Source organism: Mytilus trossulus, chromosome 1 (assembly GCF_036588685.1).
Source record: "Mytilus trossulus isolate FHL-02 chromosome 1, PNRI_Mtr1.1.1.hap1, whole genome shotgun sequence".
Classification (NCBI taxonomy): domain Eukaryota; kingdom Metazoa; phylum Mollusca; class Bivalvia; order Mytilida; family Mytilidae; genus Mytilus; species Mytilus trossulus.
In genome coordinates, this window is record NC_086373.1 from 83307882 (window position 1) to 83322922 (window position 15041).

The 15041-nt window shown below is 32.1% G+C and overlaps 1 protein-coding gene across 1 annotated transcript; it reads left to right on the forward strand.

Annotated features, from left to right (window-relative positions):
- The first annotated feature begins 2644 nt into the window (after positions 1-2644).
- On the forward strand, positions 2645-14649 carry LOC134710560 (uncharacterized). Its single transcript, XM_063570935.1, has 15 exons — positions 2645-3033; positions 3838-3944; positions 5456-5601; positions 6267-6375; positions 6705-6811; positions 7107-7213; positions 8278-8417; positions 8993-9160; positions 9645-9772; positions 10584-10726; positions 11086-11162; positions 11695-11821; positions 12815-13099; positions 13393-13596; positions 14395-14649. The coding sequence occupies exons 1-15, from the start codon at positions 2781-2783 to the stop codon at positions 14601-14603; spliced, it is 2310 nt and encodes a 769-aa protein (XP_063427005.1). The 5' UTR covers positions 2645-2780; the 3' UTR covers positions 14604-14649.
- The last annotated feature ends 392 nt before the right edge of the window (positions 14650-15041 follow it).

A 15041-nucleotide genomic window follows, 5' to 3' on the forward strand; every position in this document is an offset into this window, starting at 1 on the left:
TTTTGTTATTAAAATTGTGGTTAGATAAATCTTTTTTGTTCGTTAAAATGCCAATATGATCATAAACTGTGTTCAATATTATTTTACAAATATTTTATCATATTCAATCCAAAATAAAAGGCTGATTTTTCAAGTTTTAAAAAATCAAGGTATTGGAATACTTTTTTCCATGTGTATAGATAGGCACAACACAACAGTGTATAAAAATATGATCACACAATGAGGAAACCGCCGAGTTTATCTTTAAAATAACAGTAGTTTTTTCTTTTAGTTTCATCTTTTCTGCTATTTCATCACATTCAAAATAAAGCCTTCAACGTATGCGATGCTAATCTGGCAAAATAACAAAACATCATTCTACATAGATCTTAAAAATGAAAATGGTATCATGTTTAGCCTTTAATGTTAGTGTTCTACTTGTAGCAGCTACAATTCCTTCTCATTGTAACTCAACAAAAGGCGACTAATCGTATTTACAGGGACAACACATCGGTTGCTACTAGTGAAAAAGGCGCTGTTTGAAATTCGGAAGCACTCGAACTGACACGTAGTTTTTGTATCAATTTTAAGTTTTGTAAAATATACTTTTTTACTATCTATTAAAACTAGACATGGAGGTATTAAAAAGCTCATTGTTAGCTTGAAAATAATTGCTTTCGTCTGTTCTTGTGTTTGAAAACTGAATTCTCAAAACACGTAGAAGATGACCCTACCAAATATGAGTTATTATGTATATAATCGCAAACCTCCAAAAAGGGCACCACAGAGGAAACGATTCATCTACATGGAGGAATGAGCGAAATATATCGACTTTCCCTGATGAAAAAAAGATAATTGTATACTTTATTTACAAATGCAGGTGCAATTGTCAATTGCTTTTAAACACTTAAGCGTTTATTTATACTTTCTATTTTGCTTACTCATCAACGTAAAAAACATACATTTCTTATTCATTGTCTGAATGAAATTGACAAAAGAACCCCTACTGCTAAGTAACGACAGTGTAACAGTTAACTCATCAATGTCAAAGCAAATACCATAATTACTCTGAACCGGGGTAAAGTTTGTTGATGATTAATTTATCTTTTGTGAAGATACTCTTTAGACAAAAATATTTTTCAGTCAGAGTAGTGTTTTTTTCTCTCAGGTAAGCTTAATTTTTATTTTTATTTTCTTTTGCAAATTCTTGAAAATTGTTTTAGAATGTAAAGCAGTAATAGTGTTTACGAATATTTGTTTCATCCGTGCACCACTTTTACTTATGTTTCGGCATTTCACAGGGTCATGTTTTTCCCCCGATCTATTTATTTATTGGTTGGAGTTTGCTTTGACCTAGAAATGTAGCTTTTAGAAGTTGCGAAAACTACAGGTACTAGTACCTTGTTTTCGTTTTGTTTATTTTTCTTTTTTTTTAGGAATTGTGTGTGTTTATCGCACGTCTGTGTCTATTCAACTGATTTTTATCATTTGATTTGCTGTTACACCTGTGTCGCAGTTTAGAGGTAGGGTTTATCATTCAAATAATTTAAACCCCACCACATTCTTTATCTCTCTGACCCAAGTTTGTTATTCAGTTGTTGTCGTTAGTTTCTTTCCGTCATACTAGTTTTTTGTTTATTGTTTCTAGCATGAATTGGGTCGTTGGTTCTCATTTGATTTGTTTCATATGCTTCATGCAAGGGGCAAAAGTTGTTTTAGGAAACTTGCATAGTTAAATATTACAGAATACATTTTCAAAAACTAGAGTAGCAAAAAGAGACATTTAAGGTGGTATGGGTGTCTTCCTCCATCTTGGATTGTAAAAAAACAGAGGACCGAAGGTGCATATTTTCTATTAAGTTAGAAAAATGTAATGCAGGAATGCAGATATGTAATGTGAATATTCATCTAAAAGAACAAATTTATAAGAATATAACTTACAAATATTAATATTTTTGCAAATATTGATTAGTTTTGGTTGTTTTAAAAAAATAATTAAATTGGCATTTCAAGGGGAGGTAACTCTAAAATAGTGCATTTCTGAAGGATTCTGCATGAAATTTTCCTATTTTATATTTTAGCCGGTAAAAACGTACAGTGACCCTATCTTTTCTTTTGATATTCTCAAAGCATTGTCTGAAAGCTATGTTTTCCTTAAATATTTAACAATTCTATCATTTTTTTTAGTTTCTAATCACAAAATGGTGTTTTTTTCCTGTATAAGCCATACAAAATGTGTCATTTTGTTACGTCATGTAGCTTGAGAAAATGCACGGTGACCTATAATTTTTATTATATTTTTCAACATATATCAATAGATACTACGGTTTGGCAAAGTATGAACAAATTCTATCATTTTTATTTTAGACTCCCATACCACCTTAAATAAAATGTTGAAAGCCATATAAAAACAGATTTTTCTGTAAAGTGTTCTTTCTGATTTACTAACAAATCGTAATTTACACTTGCTTTTTGTTAAAACATCGTCGTCAATATTAATTGAAATTTTTACGACTGTCATACCGATAATCCCGGTTTATCTGAGCTTAATGTAAAAAATTGAGATAATACTAGTTTATTTGAGAAAATCCTGGTTTATCTGAAATAATCTAGGACTATCTATGAAAGTGGTTCAGGCGTGCCATAATGGCTCCAAACCTTACAATTACATTTTCTCGTCCAGATATGCATTTGAAAAAAAACCAGACTACTACTAGTATTAGATATCATATTATGGATCTGAGCGATAACCTTTACCTCTAAATGCATGTTTTTATTACCCTTTCGAAGGTTTTGGAAAAATGGATAGTTATCATTTAATAAGATTAAAAGTCATCTGTATAGCATTTGTCAAAATCTATTGCTTCGATAATGTCATCAAACCAAGTTGTCAGCCTGATGAAGAAATCTGTGAGTTTCATTGGACAGTTGCATACTTCCAAACGATGACAGTTATCCTGCCAAACGGAAAAGGCTCAAGATCGCCAATAGAAAATGTCAATGGCACACTTTATGTTAGGACTAACTGTGGACCACTGGACAATATGAGAGAAGGTATTGTAACTATTTACAAATAATAAATACATGTATATTCTCAATTTTATTTATGTATATAAATCCAATTATAATTATGTAAATTCATTTCAAACAACACATATAAATACGTAAAATAGAAAGATTCGTACATTATTTAAAAGTGCTTAACCTGTGGTTGCAATTAATTTGGGCTCAGTTTATAAAGGGCTATTCTGGTCATAATTTAATTTGCTTCACGTAGGCTCGAGGTACACTTAACAGTTTGTTGACGTATCCTACAGGTACACGTAACACAGTCAAAAAATATATTGTAAGAAAAACTATATATGCCTTTCGGGTACAATGCATGATTTATTTAGATTTGGGATGACTTTCAGTGCACAATTTAACAAAAACATTAAGCAATTTTGTTTAAAAATTCCTCAAACAGCAGCATGTAGACGCCTCCGGGTGCGGGAATTTCTCGCTACATTGAAGACCTGTTGGTGACCTTCTGCTGTTGTGTTTTTTTATTTTGGTCGGGTTGTTGTCTCTTTGACACATTCCCCATTTCCATTCTCAATTTTATTGAATATCATTTTGATATTTTGAACAAATATGTAAAATTGTAGATATTTTCATATGCATGTAAAATAGACTCGAATATCAAAGTTCCAGAAAGGTTTCACAACTTTCATAATTTGACCCTGTTGCTTAAACAACTGAATACAATGGCAATTTGTCCAACCTCTTTCCAATCAAAAGAATACAATAGCAGGTCACAATTATGTCAGGGCCTAATTTCTTTATTATATTTTAACGATATTTCTGTCTTTTTATCAGTTACTGATAATGACTATTTCGTATCCGGCGATGGACACGTAAAGTTTATGTTTGCCATCAACGATCAAGTTCCAGGACCTTCAATTGTCGTATATGAAGGTCAACAGGTAATGTTATTGTTAAATAATTCTTTTTCTCCTATCAAATGAGCATTTTTACTTAATAATAAATACAAAATACAAAAAAACTGGTTTTTTTAAATTCAAAATCGTCCTGAATGCATGATGCATGCATGAAATATTTGCCACTTGACTGTCAGCAACCAACAATCATTCAATCAATCAATACCGGAATAAACATTATGTAACGACAGTGAAGTGGGCATATAAAAACGGTGATGTGATATAATTACCAACAAGACAACTATTCATCAGATACCATAGAACGAGGACGTAAACATCTACGAGGCAGTGTATCGTCTTCATCAATTCATAGAATCAATATTTGATTAAACAGATTTTAGATATGTGTTTGCAAATCAAAATTATTCGTACAAGATTGATTTATTTAAAATGTCAATTATCTTCCAGAGGAACATTCGCGTCAAGTTCTTATATAAGATTATAATTCCGAATAACGCAAGAATCTGAACATCATAAATAAGAAACTCTATTCCAATTGAAAATGAAAGTCCTCAACTTGATTTCTCTCATTAAGTAGTTTCACAGTAATAGACAGAAGTTATAGCGTGATGAAATTTCTGTACCACAGACGACACTCATATGTCTCTAATTGACCTGTCCTCCTATCCCGTATCACAGAATTTGTACTTATACATATGTATATGAGCAATACGCTTATTGCCAGATGCAAACATGATCTGCCTCTCCTCCGGAGCACCAGTGCTCATCATAATCCTCATGGTGGAGATCGTGTTGCTCGGTCTTTAGTTTTATAAGTTGAGGTTTGTAGATTTATGATTGGGTTGTTTTTGTCGTTTTTTCTTGTTTTGCCCTTGCGTTGTCGCGTAATCAGACAAATGTGATATCATTATCATAATCTAATTCTAGATAATAAACTTTTATAGTTTAATTTGAAACAATAAAGTTAGACTTAATGCTTCGCTTCTTTAGTTCAATTGACATACAATGTTTTTGGTCAACAAACAAAAATCTCTCAACACAAATAGAATGACAGTATTTAACAGATCTTACCCAACGAACAAATATTCGACATGATTGACGCGTTGTTTGTCAAATGAGTATTTAAAAACTGAAGACTAAAGTCAATCAGATATCTGGCATAAGAAAACACTGCTTACGTTCCATTGTCTGCTTAAAGAAAACAAATGTTGATCCAATGTTGTATTTATATTTTCCAAAATATAGACACCTTCGAATATATTTTAAATAGTCACCCAATACTTTCAGCAAATAAACATACAGAGCTATGTAAGATTATATCTAGATTCTAAGATACAAGAATTTAGACTTAAACTCAAAGTATTCAAATATTCAAAAATTATACAAATTTATAATATGGAAGGGTATAACACACACACACAAACGAGGCGGTAACACTGTTACAAAAATAAAATACGCTATTCCTAAACAATATTTGTCATTCAACATAGTTGTCTTCATAATAAGATTTTAAAGCTTTATATTATTTGTTTTAGATTGTAGTGCATGTTCACAATAAGTTAATGATGGAAGGAGTATCTATTCATTGGCATGGCCTGTTCCAGAAAGGTACACCTTTCATGGACGGCGTGGCTAGAGTTACGCAGTGCCCTATCAATCCAGGAGAAACTTTTACCTACAGGTAATACATGTGTATATATTATGGTTTAATATGGTGGCCGGTTAAAGCAAAAAAGCGAAGTCGAAAACGCGAAACCGATTTCGCGTTTTCGACTTCGCCTTTTCGCGTTTTTTGCGTTTTCGACTTCGTGATTTTACGTTTTCGCATTTTCGCCCTATAGAATATGAAAGGCGAAAACGCGAAAACCCGAAATGGCCTTAACCGACCACCATAGTTAAAACGAATAACGGTTATGAATAACTTCAATGTAATTTGTCCCAGCCGCCTGAACTTATAAAATGAAAATAACATGATGTGGTATATTTGAATTCCAATGAGACAGCTCATCCCCTTATACTAATCGACATTAGAAATTAACGCACACTAGAATATTACTTATTTTACATTATTGACGAAAACCATACTGGTATGCGTTGCTCATGTTTCATTAAAACAGAAAGGGATAGTTGGGATGCAAACCAATGAGATAACAACTAACAAAAACAAAAGCGAGGTAAAATTATAGAAATGTTAAGGTCGACATGTTTTTTAAGGATAAACGCAAGTCCATACCATGCCTTTGTTAAGGTATAAATCGTGTTAAGTTTGAATGATAGTTGAACGAATTTAACTGTTTCTTTAAAAAAAAAATCGAAAAAGAAATACTGTGATGTCTTTGTATTTAGATTTGAAGCGCTTCCTTATGGAACATTTTGGTATCATTCACATCTTGGGGCACAGAGATCAGATGGAATAGCCGGTGCTTTTATCATTCTTAAAAGACCGCAGTTACCAGTACGTATTGCCTCATTATAGTATTACACATGCATGATTTATTGAAATATTAAATTGCATGCCTTTCACTAGTTTTTTATTATAAAAGTTGACTATTTCCTCTCAGTTTTCTTTAATAATATTTCAGTATAATGTAGTCACATAAACATAAAATAAGAATTAATAAAGTCAAGAAGCTAAAGTGTTTTTATATTTGTTTTCTATATTACAATTCAACATTGTTTTTCTTCCCGTGAAAATTGAAATACATAATTATGAAATACATGTATGCAAGCTTATTATTTATCATAGTGAAGCCTTAGAGTAAATGTTATGTGGTAACATTTTAGACTGACACTGTTAGACAGAATGAAGAAGAATTTGTTTTCCTCGTACAAGACTGGTTCCAAAGAGGTTTTACACATGAAGTTAAGTTGGCTAACTGGCATTTAAACAAGTGAGTCAAAAGAAGTTTAATATGTTTGATGAATGTTAATAACTGTTGATTCTAAGTAATAAACTGTAGTTCAGTTAACCGAAAAATTAAACCATTTTTACTTTTTTTTAAATACTTGAACGAAAATTTTCAAGGCTGTGGTAAATAATAATAAGAGACATAATAATCAAAACAATAATATGATAATAGCACATGCAACTAAGAAAACCATACACATAACTTATACAAAAATAATACAATCAAGTAGGGAAATAGGATGATGAAAGCAGAATTATTTAAAAGTTTTTTGTAACAGGTACATCAAGACATCCAATGGTGAATCGTGTACTGGTATTAAAAAGACATATGACGGCTCAATAATTGGACAGAAAGGAATACAGACCCCATTGATTAATGCAAAAGGTACATTTTGGAAATGTATCAAGAAAAAGAACAAACAATGTATCTTTGAAGAAGAGCATTGCAACACATTTGTATTAAATTTTCTTTTTTATGAAGTCTAAAACCTAGTAAAAAAAAATACCAATGGGAAATGCAAACTCATAAGTCTCGAACAGTTTAAAAGACAGTGTACCAATTAAAAAACTAGAAAACTAAAAACTGAGAAACTGAGAAACACGTGCCCACAAAACATTGAGGATGGCTTCAGGTGCTCCGGTAAGGTAAGCAGATCCTGCTCCACGTGTGACATCTGTCGTGGTACTCGAACATGACAGCGGTAAATAAAAATCTCATTTCTTAGAGATTAAAAACCACAAACGTTTAAAAAAATAATGAATTTTATGTACTAAAACTATATACAATAAATAACAAACAGTAAAGTTTAACTATAAAAATATCGACACAAGTGGGTTTTTATTTGCCCGTTCGAATTGTGTTTAAAAATTAAATGACGAAATACCAAGGTACACCTCTGGGTGCGAGATTTTTCGCTTTGTTAAATACCCGTTGGTGGCCTACGGGTACAAATACTGATGTTAACGTATGTTACTTATTTATAACTACAGCGTGTACTTTAAGGTGGTACCTAACACTACAGGGAGATAATTCTGTAAAATCAGCTGAACGTTTTATTACATTGTGCTGTTAAAGGAATATTTAGCTTTTCAATCATCAAAATTAGTGTCTGTCAAACTGCTATATAATCAGTGAAATTTTTCTGATAAAATGTTTGGTTCAAATTTTTTGAAATATTTAGATTTTTGTCAAAGGGTCAAAGTAAATACTTTCTCAAAATTTTATGAAAATTAAACGAGCCAAATTAATTTAAGTGAAAGTGTTGGGTACCACCTTTAAACAACAATGTCATTGATTATTCATTGTTAATTCATATTGTTTCAGATCAGTAAAAAAACATGTTATTGTCCGAAGATTAACCCACCGTTCGTACAACCATTTTATTTGTTTTACCTGAATTAAGGATAATCACTTAAAGTTGGCATTCTTAAGGTTGTTTTCTATTTCAGGACGATTCCAAGAACCTTCCACAAATATTAATGCTAACTATTTACCTTTGGAGACCTTTGTTGTTACAAGTAGACAGAAATACCTGTTTAGAATGATTGGTATACAGTCAATAAGTACTTACCGTATCTCTATTGATAACGTGAGTACAGGAACACCATTTCAGTTCCATGCGATGTTCTTATGATGGAGACCACATCATTTTAGTTTTTTAAATCTTAGATTTTTAAGAAAAGTCTTCAAAATTAATGCAAAGGTTTTATTCGAAATTGTTTGCTTATTAACTATTCTATGATGATTAGATATAGGAAGATGTGGTGTGAGTGCTAATGAGACAACTCTCCATCCAAATAATAATTTAAAAAGTAAACCATTATAGGTTAAAGTACGGCCTTCAACAGTTTATTTATCATGATCCATGTCTGATTGTGAATATATTGAATTTCTATAAATTTCACATATTAATTTCTAAAATTGATCAAGCTTTGAGCTTTTTGTCATGTGCAACAAAGCCTCCAGTAATAGTCATATCTTTTCATTCGATAAAGTGGATTTTAAAAAATTGATGCAATTCTCCTGTATGTAGGATTTGATATATGTCAGATCGACCTCTCTGTAACGGTCATTGTCCTTGACATTTTTGATTTACGTTTCAGAAAAATAATGATAAACAAGATAAACAATTGCTTAAGGAAACTTTAATGTTTTATGATGCAGCACAAGTTGAACGTCCTTGCTATTGATGGAGCTGATATAGAACCTGAGGAGACAGACTATGTAATAATACATTCTGGTGAAAGATATGATGTCGAAGTTCTAAGCAATGCACCAGTCGGGAACTACTGGATTAGACTTGAAGATTTGGCGAGTCAGGATATTGCAGGGGTATTAAAATATAGAATCAATGTCTCTGTATCGCATCTGAATGACAAAGTCAAAATACCTTCACTTTGTATAGCTTTTAACTAATTTGTTATCTATCTTCTCTCTTAGCAATGAGTAAATAGATTCATTTCTGCCAGAACATATTAATCATTATAATATAAAAAATGTGATTTTTTTTCTCATTAGATAAAAAGAAATACTTAAACAGACTAAACCAACAGTTAAAATAAATCTCATTCAGATAATAGTTTAAACGGTACCATTGTTCCTGTACAGGGTGTGCATTTCGACAGTAAATGTCTTTTCAGTGATGCTCGAGGAAAAAATATTCTAAAAAACCCAACCACCTTAAAAAAAAAAGGACGAAAAGTATAGACTAAGCCAGACAAGGAATCAAAGAACTAGAGAGGGAGATATCGTCCTTCGTTTACATTAATTTCCAAAATAATACATGACCTTTCTAATCGTTTTATTTTCACTTCAGAATCCAATACCGATGGTAGTAGGATATGGAATATTAAGATACGATGGCGCACCTAAGGAGGATCCTATTAGCTCTGGGAAAGATTGTACAAAAAGAAATCCATGTCGAGTTGTAAACTGTATATTCGGGTATTTTATCTTTCTGAACAAAAATGTCGTCAATGTATAGTACAGATTCAAAGATATTTATACATACCTACATCAACATTTTTCATACATTAGTATGGCTTGGTGTTGATACTGTTGTAACATACGACTTACATAAGACTTACTCTTCCGGGGCACCTCATATTACCCCAAATTTTTGGTGGTGTTCGTGTTGATAAGTCTTTAGTTTTCTATGTTGTGTCTTTTGTCTGTCTGTCTTTTTTTGTTTTTTTTGGCCATTGGGTTGTCAGTTTGTTTCCAATCTATGAGTTTTGTGTCTTTCGTCCCTCTTTTAAATTGTTAACTTGCTATTACATATTTATCTTATCTATGATCATCCCGAACACTTTTTTCGTATAATCGTTTTTAAAAGGTAGATCCGAGAGGGAATCCTTTTAACAGTAGCATCCACCGAAGAAAACACTGCCAATCAAATCCTTAATTCTGTGTTAATGTGGTAAATTTAAAGTCATCTCTTCGACAATTTTACAGAAGCCATCATGATTTAGTTGACTGTTCTGCAATATCTTTGTTATATATTACAACGACCAAATACTAGATGGGTTAGTTTTTCCATTTTTTTTTATCGTCCACCTACCAAATGTTTAAAAGTTAAAAAATGAGTCTTAATGTTCATTGCCTTTGTATTTCTCAATTTCAATTTTAATTTGAATTGTAGGACAGTACTACAAATTCTATTGTTATGTGTGTAGAATGTTTTCAAGCAATTTTGTGTTATTTTTTCTTGTAATATATAATTATAAAAGTGTGCTCTCAATAACCTTCACTCCAGAACTTTTCCTGCCGATGACTATACATCTTGTATTCCTGTTTCCAAACTGAAATCAAAAGAACATGAGATAGAAACCAACCCAGTACCAGTCATGACTAGTGAAAACGATCTGCAGGAATTCTTTCTTAGTTTTCATTACTCGTGTAAGTACAGGAATTTACAAAATAAATATAAAAATGTTTAACCATAATATAATATAATTACTGATGTTCACTGCTGGCATAACTGTATATATCGCATAACACACGCACTAGCAACACATGTGCAGAACTCAAATGAATATTTATATTTTATTGAAAAAAGTTGAATATAAAGACAATATTTTGAAATCCCAACGCCGAAAAAATAACCAATTCAACCTATTACCACCTGTATGTATATTTTTCTCAATCCTGTAAATATACATATCACATGTAGTGAGTATTGCTGAAAGGATCAACATTGAAATTCCAATGAATATATTATCCTTTTTTTTTTAAATTAACTATTTTTTTTCTTACAGTACCAGAAGACAACCCGGGCTTGGTAGTATCTACGATAAACAACTTTCGGATGGTTTTACCAACTTCTCCACCAATGGTAAGTAGTGTAGAATCAAAACATTGTACATGTTTTTGGTTACTCATTCAAGGGGACAATTTCAAATATGACAAACATACTGAGGTTTACAAACACTCAATACACCAAAGGGAAAATATTCAAAAGTAGATATAATACAAGACCGAGAAATTGACAAGCATGGTACTTTCAAAAACAAATTTGGTATACGAAATTAAAACTAAAAAGGTATGAAAAAAAATGAAAAAAACAGACAACACAAGGTTCCTTGTTGAAGACCGTAATTTGACTTATAATGGTTTACTTTTACAAATTATGATTTGTATGCATACTTGTCTCATTGGCACTCAAACCACATCTTCTTATATCTATATGACACATTATAAAATAGAATATTTCAAGTAATAAAAAACTAAATATTATAAAACACGAAACAGGAGTGCGCTGAATGAGGAAGTTAGAAAGACTAAAACAATGATACGGAAAATGAGAAAAGAAAAAACTTATTTGGAAGACAAGTACTTTTTACAATTTGAGTTTGTTAATATTTTAGTTGCACGAGGCTGATTTTGTACCAGAAAAAGCTTGCCCAAAAGACTTCACAACATTTGCATCTCAGTGTAATCACATTTTGGAGTTGAAATTAGGAAATGTAATACAGTTTGTTTTAGTAAATGTTGGTATGTTTGTGTGTCTTTGTATGATGTTAAGTTTACATATAGATAATTAAACATTTGATGCTTTTAAAATCTTTGCAAAAATAAAATCTAAATAGAAAGTTCAATATTGGCTGCTGCTTCTTTGGTCTGGGAATAGTTTTATCGCCGTCCAGTGGTAAATTGTACATGCATACTATGAAGAGAAAGTATATGATATAAATATGAATCCATATATGTACTAGACATACATAGTGACCTGGAATTGTTTATGTGTTATGTCACAAGGTAACATTTTCCATGACGAAATGCCAACTAACCCCCAAATTCAGATTACGAGTTGACCAGTGTGAACAAAGTCTGCTCTTATTCCTAATCGTTGCGTGCTTAGTGGAGAAGTAGCAAAACTCATTTTCAAGTCATTGGTTTCACTCTATCGAGGATCAAACACAAAACCATCAACACTAGAGGCGAGAATGCCACCATAAGACCATCCATGCAGCTTGTGAGGGGAAGTTTGGGGACTGTTTTGCTCTGGAATTGTTATAGAACAGCGTTAACATGCGTAAAAAAAGAAAATACTTTATAGATAATGCACTTTATCGATATTTTTACGAAATTTTCCTTTGAACTTGTTGACTGACAATTTCTTTCTCAACAAGTCGAATGCTATGAAAATCATCGCTAGAAACTAAGGGGACACGTGGCGTTGCTAATGAAATTGACAACATCGGCATAGGTGAAATAGCGATAAACAGAATATATATTTGTTTAGGGGCCAGCTGAAGGACGCCTCTGGTTGCGGTAATTTCTTGCTACATTGAAGATCTGTTGTTAAACTTCTGCTGTTGTTTTTTTTGTTTTTTTCTTTGGTCGGATTGTTGTCTCTTTGACACATTCCCTATTTCCATTCTCAATTTTATCATCATTCATCTCAACTCGATTGCGTACCTCAAAATCAATCTCGTTGAGATGATAAACGATGATCTATAAATATATTTTTTACTGCGTTTTCAGAGACAAAAGGTTTTGGAAGACCACATCCAATTCATATTCACGGACATCGATTCCATGTAATGAAAATCGGATTTCCGACATATGATCCCATAACTGGTAACATGACGGAAATGAACCAAGATATAGTTTGTGAATCTCAACATTGTGACCGAGCTCGATGGGCGGATCCATCATGGTCTAATGGGAATGTTCCAGGAATGAACACCATGAATCCTGCTATCAAAGATACATTAGTTTTACCATGGGGAGCCTACGCTGTAGTCCGCATTCTTGCTGATAATCCAGGTATTTATATATCGAGATATTTATGAAGTTAAGAAGAACTTCAAATAAGTTTTTGTTGAATAAAAAACAATTGAAAAGAAGGCATTTTTGTAATGGCTTGTTTGACAGTATCTATATGTTTTAACATTTACAATAAGAACAGGAGGTTTCCAAAGGCTTTAGAGTTTTAATGTAATTACTTTTTATTGACCAGTCAAAAAACAACATGTGTATTTTTTTCATAAAGTGTACATAAAATTCTGTTTCTTCCTTGGCTGAAGAAACTAATTTTAAGTTCTAAACCTCCCTTCTAGGTTATTGGTATATGCATTGTCACATTGAGCTACACAACGTAGACGGGATGGCTCTGATTTTACAGGAAGGTGCTCGATCTGACATGCCCAAACCAGCTGATGACATGCACTTCTGTGGAAACTCGAACAATAATCAAACCATCAAGCCACAAACAGTGCTTAACAATGTAGTGGAAAACCTATTAGTCGATGCTGAAGAAAAGGGTATACAAATTTATGTTTTTTAAAGTACTAGTATCTTGTTTACAAACCTTTATTTCGTAAGAATTTGTGTGAAATTTATACATTTTTGTAAACAGTATTCCGTTTCATGAAGTCGTGTAATGTCAATACGCTTATAATGAGATGCCAACAGTTAGATAAATGCAAAACATTGTGATTTGTATTATTTGCATACATTGAAGACACAACCAAGTCCTACTGAGCATCATTTGTTATTCTTAAGTTCGACGGTCAAGGCTTAAAAAAGGTGTGTTTTATTTAGAGTCCTTGAAGTTATATAAGGGATATTTGAGGTTTTGTTTGAGTTAGTCAACACATTTATGAGAAAAATAGACATTAAAAAAGAAAGTTTGACGTGAACTGACATAATTTTAAATTGCAACCGGGTTTTTACCGATATTACAAATAACGGTACAAAGCATACAGTAAAAGAGTGACGAAAGAAACCAATGGGATATTTCATCTCTTAAGTCGAAAACCTACAATGCCATGGAACAAAACAAACCCAATAAAACGGACAAGAGACAAACAACAGTTCACAAAACTAACCCACAAAACGGGGGATAATCTAAGGAGCGGTGGAAGGTGTGAGCTAAGGCTCCGTGTTGAAGGCCGTACTTTAACCTATAATGGTTTACTTTTTAAATTGTTATTTGGATGGAGAGTTGTCTCATTGGCACTCACACCACATCTTCCTATATCTATTATAAGCAGTTCCTATTTCACATTTGTATTGTTTATTTGCAATTGATTTGCTTACTGAAATTTAATATTTCACAGGACTTACAACTGAATCAAAGGTATCTGTGTCTTCATTGGTTGGCACCATTGTTGTCTCTGTGGTGATTACTTTATCACTTGTGTTCAATGTTGTTAGCATGATTATATTACTAAGAAGAAAACTATATACATACCACTCCTATATACCAGAGGTGAAGATATCACAGTATCATCATGAAGATGAAGAAACTATTAAACTATTGAAATGATACTAATGTGTCAACCGTTATATATTGGATTAGGACCGATTGTTTGCTTAGCAATACATATATTGGTTCTATACTTGAAATTGAGGATGGATCTTTAATATTTGGATACCGCAAATGGAAACGTCAAATGTTCTTTTGACGGTTTTTTTATATTATATTTTGTATGACATATTATAAAACAAAGAATCAAAATGTAAAAATAATAAATACTAAAAAGTATGTGCTACTAATATTAATAAATACAAATGGAAGGAGGTAAGGACAACAGTAGCAAACCAGCTGCATTTTGGTATAGTTGTGGTTTTTGACAACTTCTCTGTTTCCATTCTCAATTTTACTTCAATATTCAAATTCGTAAATCAAGATACAATCAAACTAGAATAATAGGATCAACTTCATTTGAGCGAAACCGGTTGCCTTGACAGGGTCAGCGTCTCC

Coding starts and splice junctions, on each gene's coding strand:
- LOC134710560 (XM_063570935.1), top strand. CDS start 2,781: ATGGATAGTTATCATTTAATAAGATTAAAAGTCATCTGTATAGCATTT. Junction 9,773..10,583: donor GTTGTAAACTGTATATTCGG/GTATTTTATCTT, acceptor CCTTCACTCCAG/AACTTTTCCTGCCGATGACT. Junction 10,727..11,085: donor TCTTAGTTTTCATTACTCGT/GTAAGTACAGGA, acceptor TTTTTCTTACAG/TACCAGAAGACAACCCGGGC.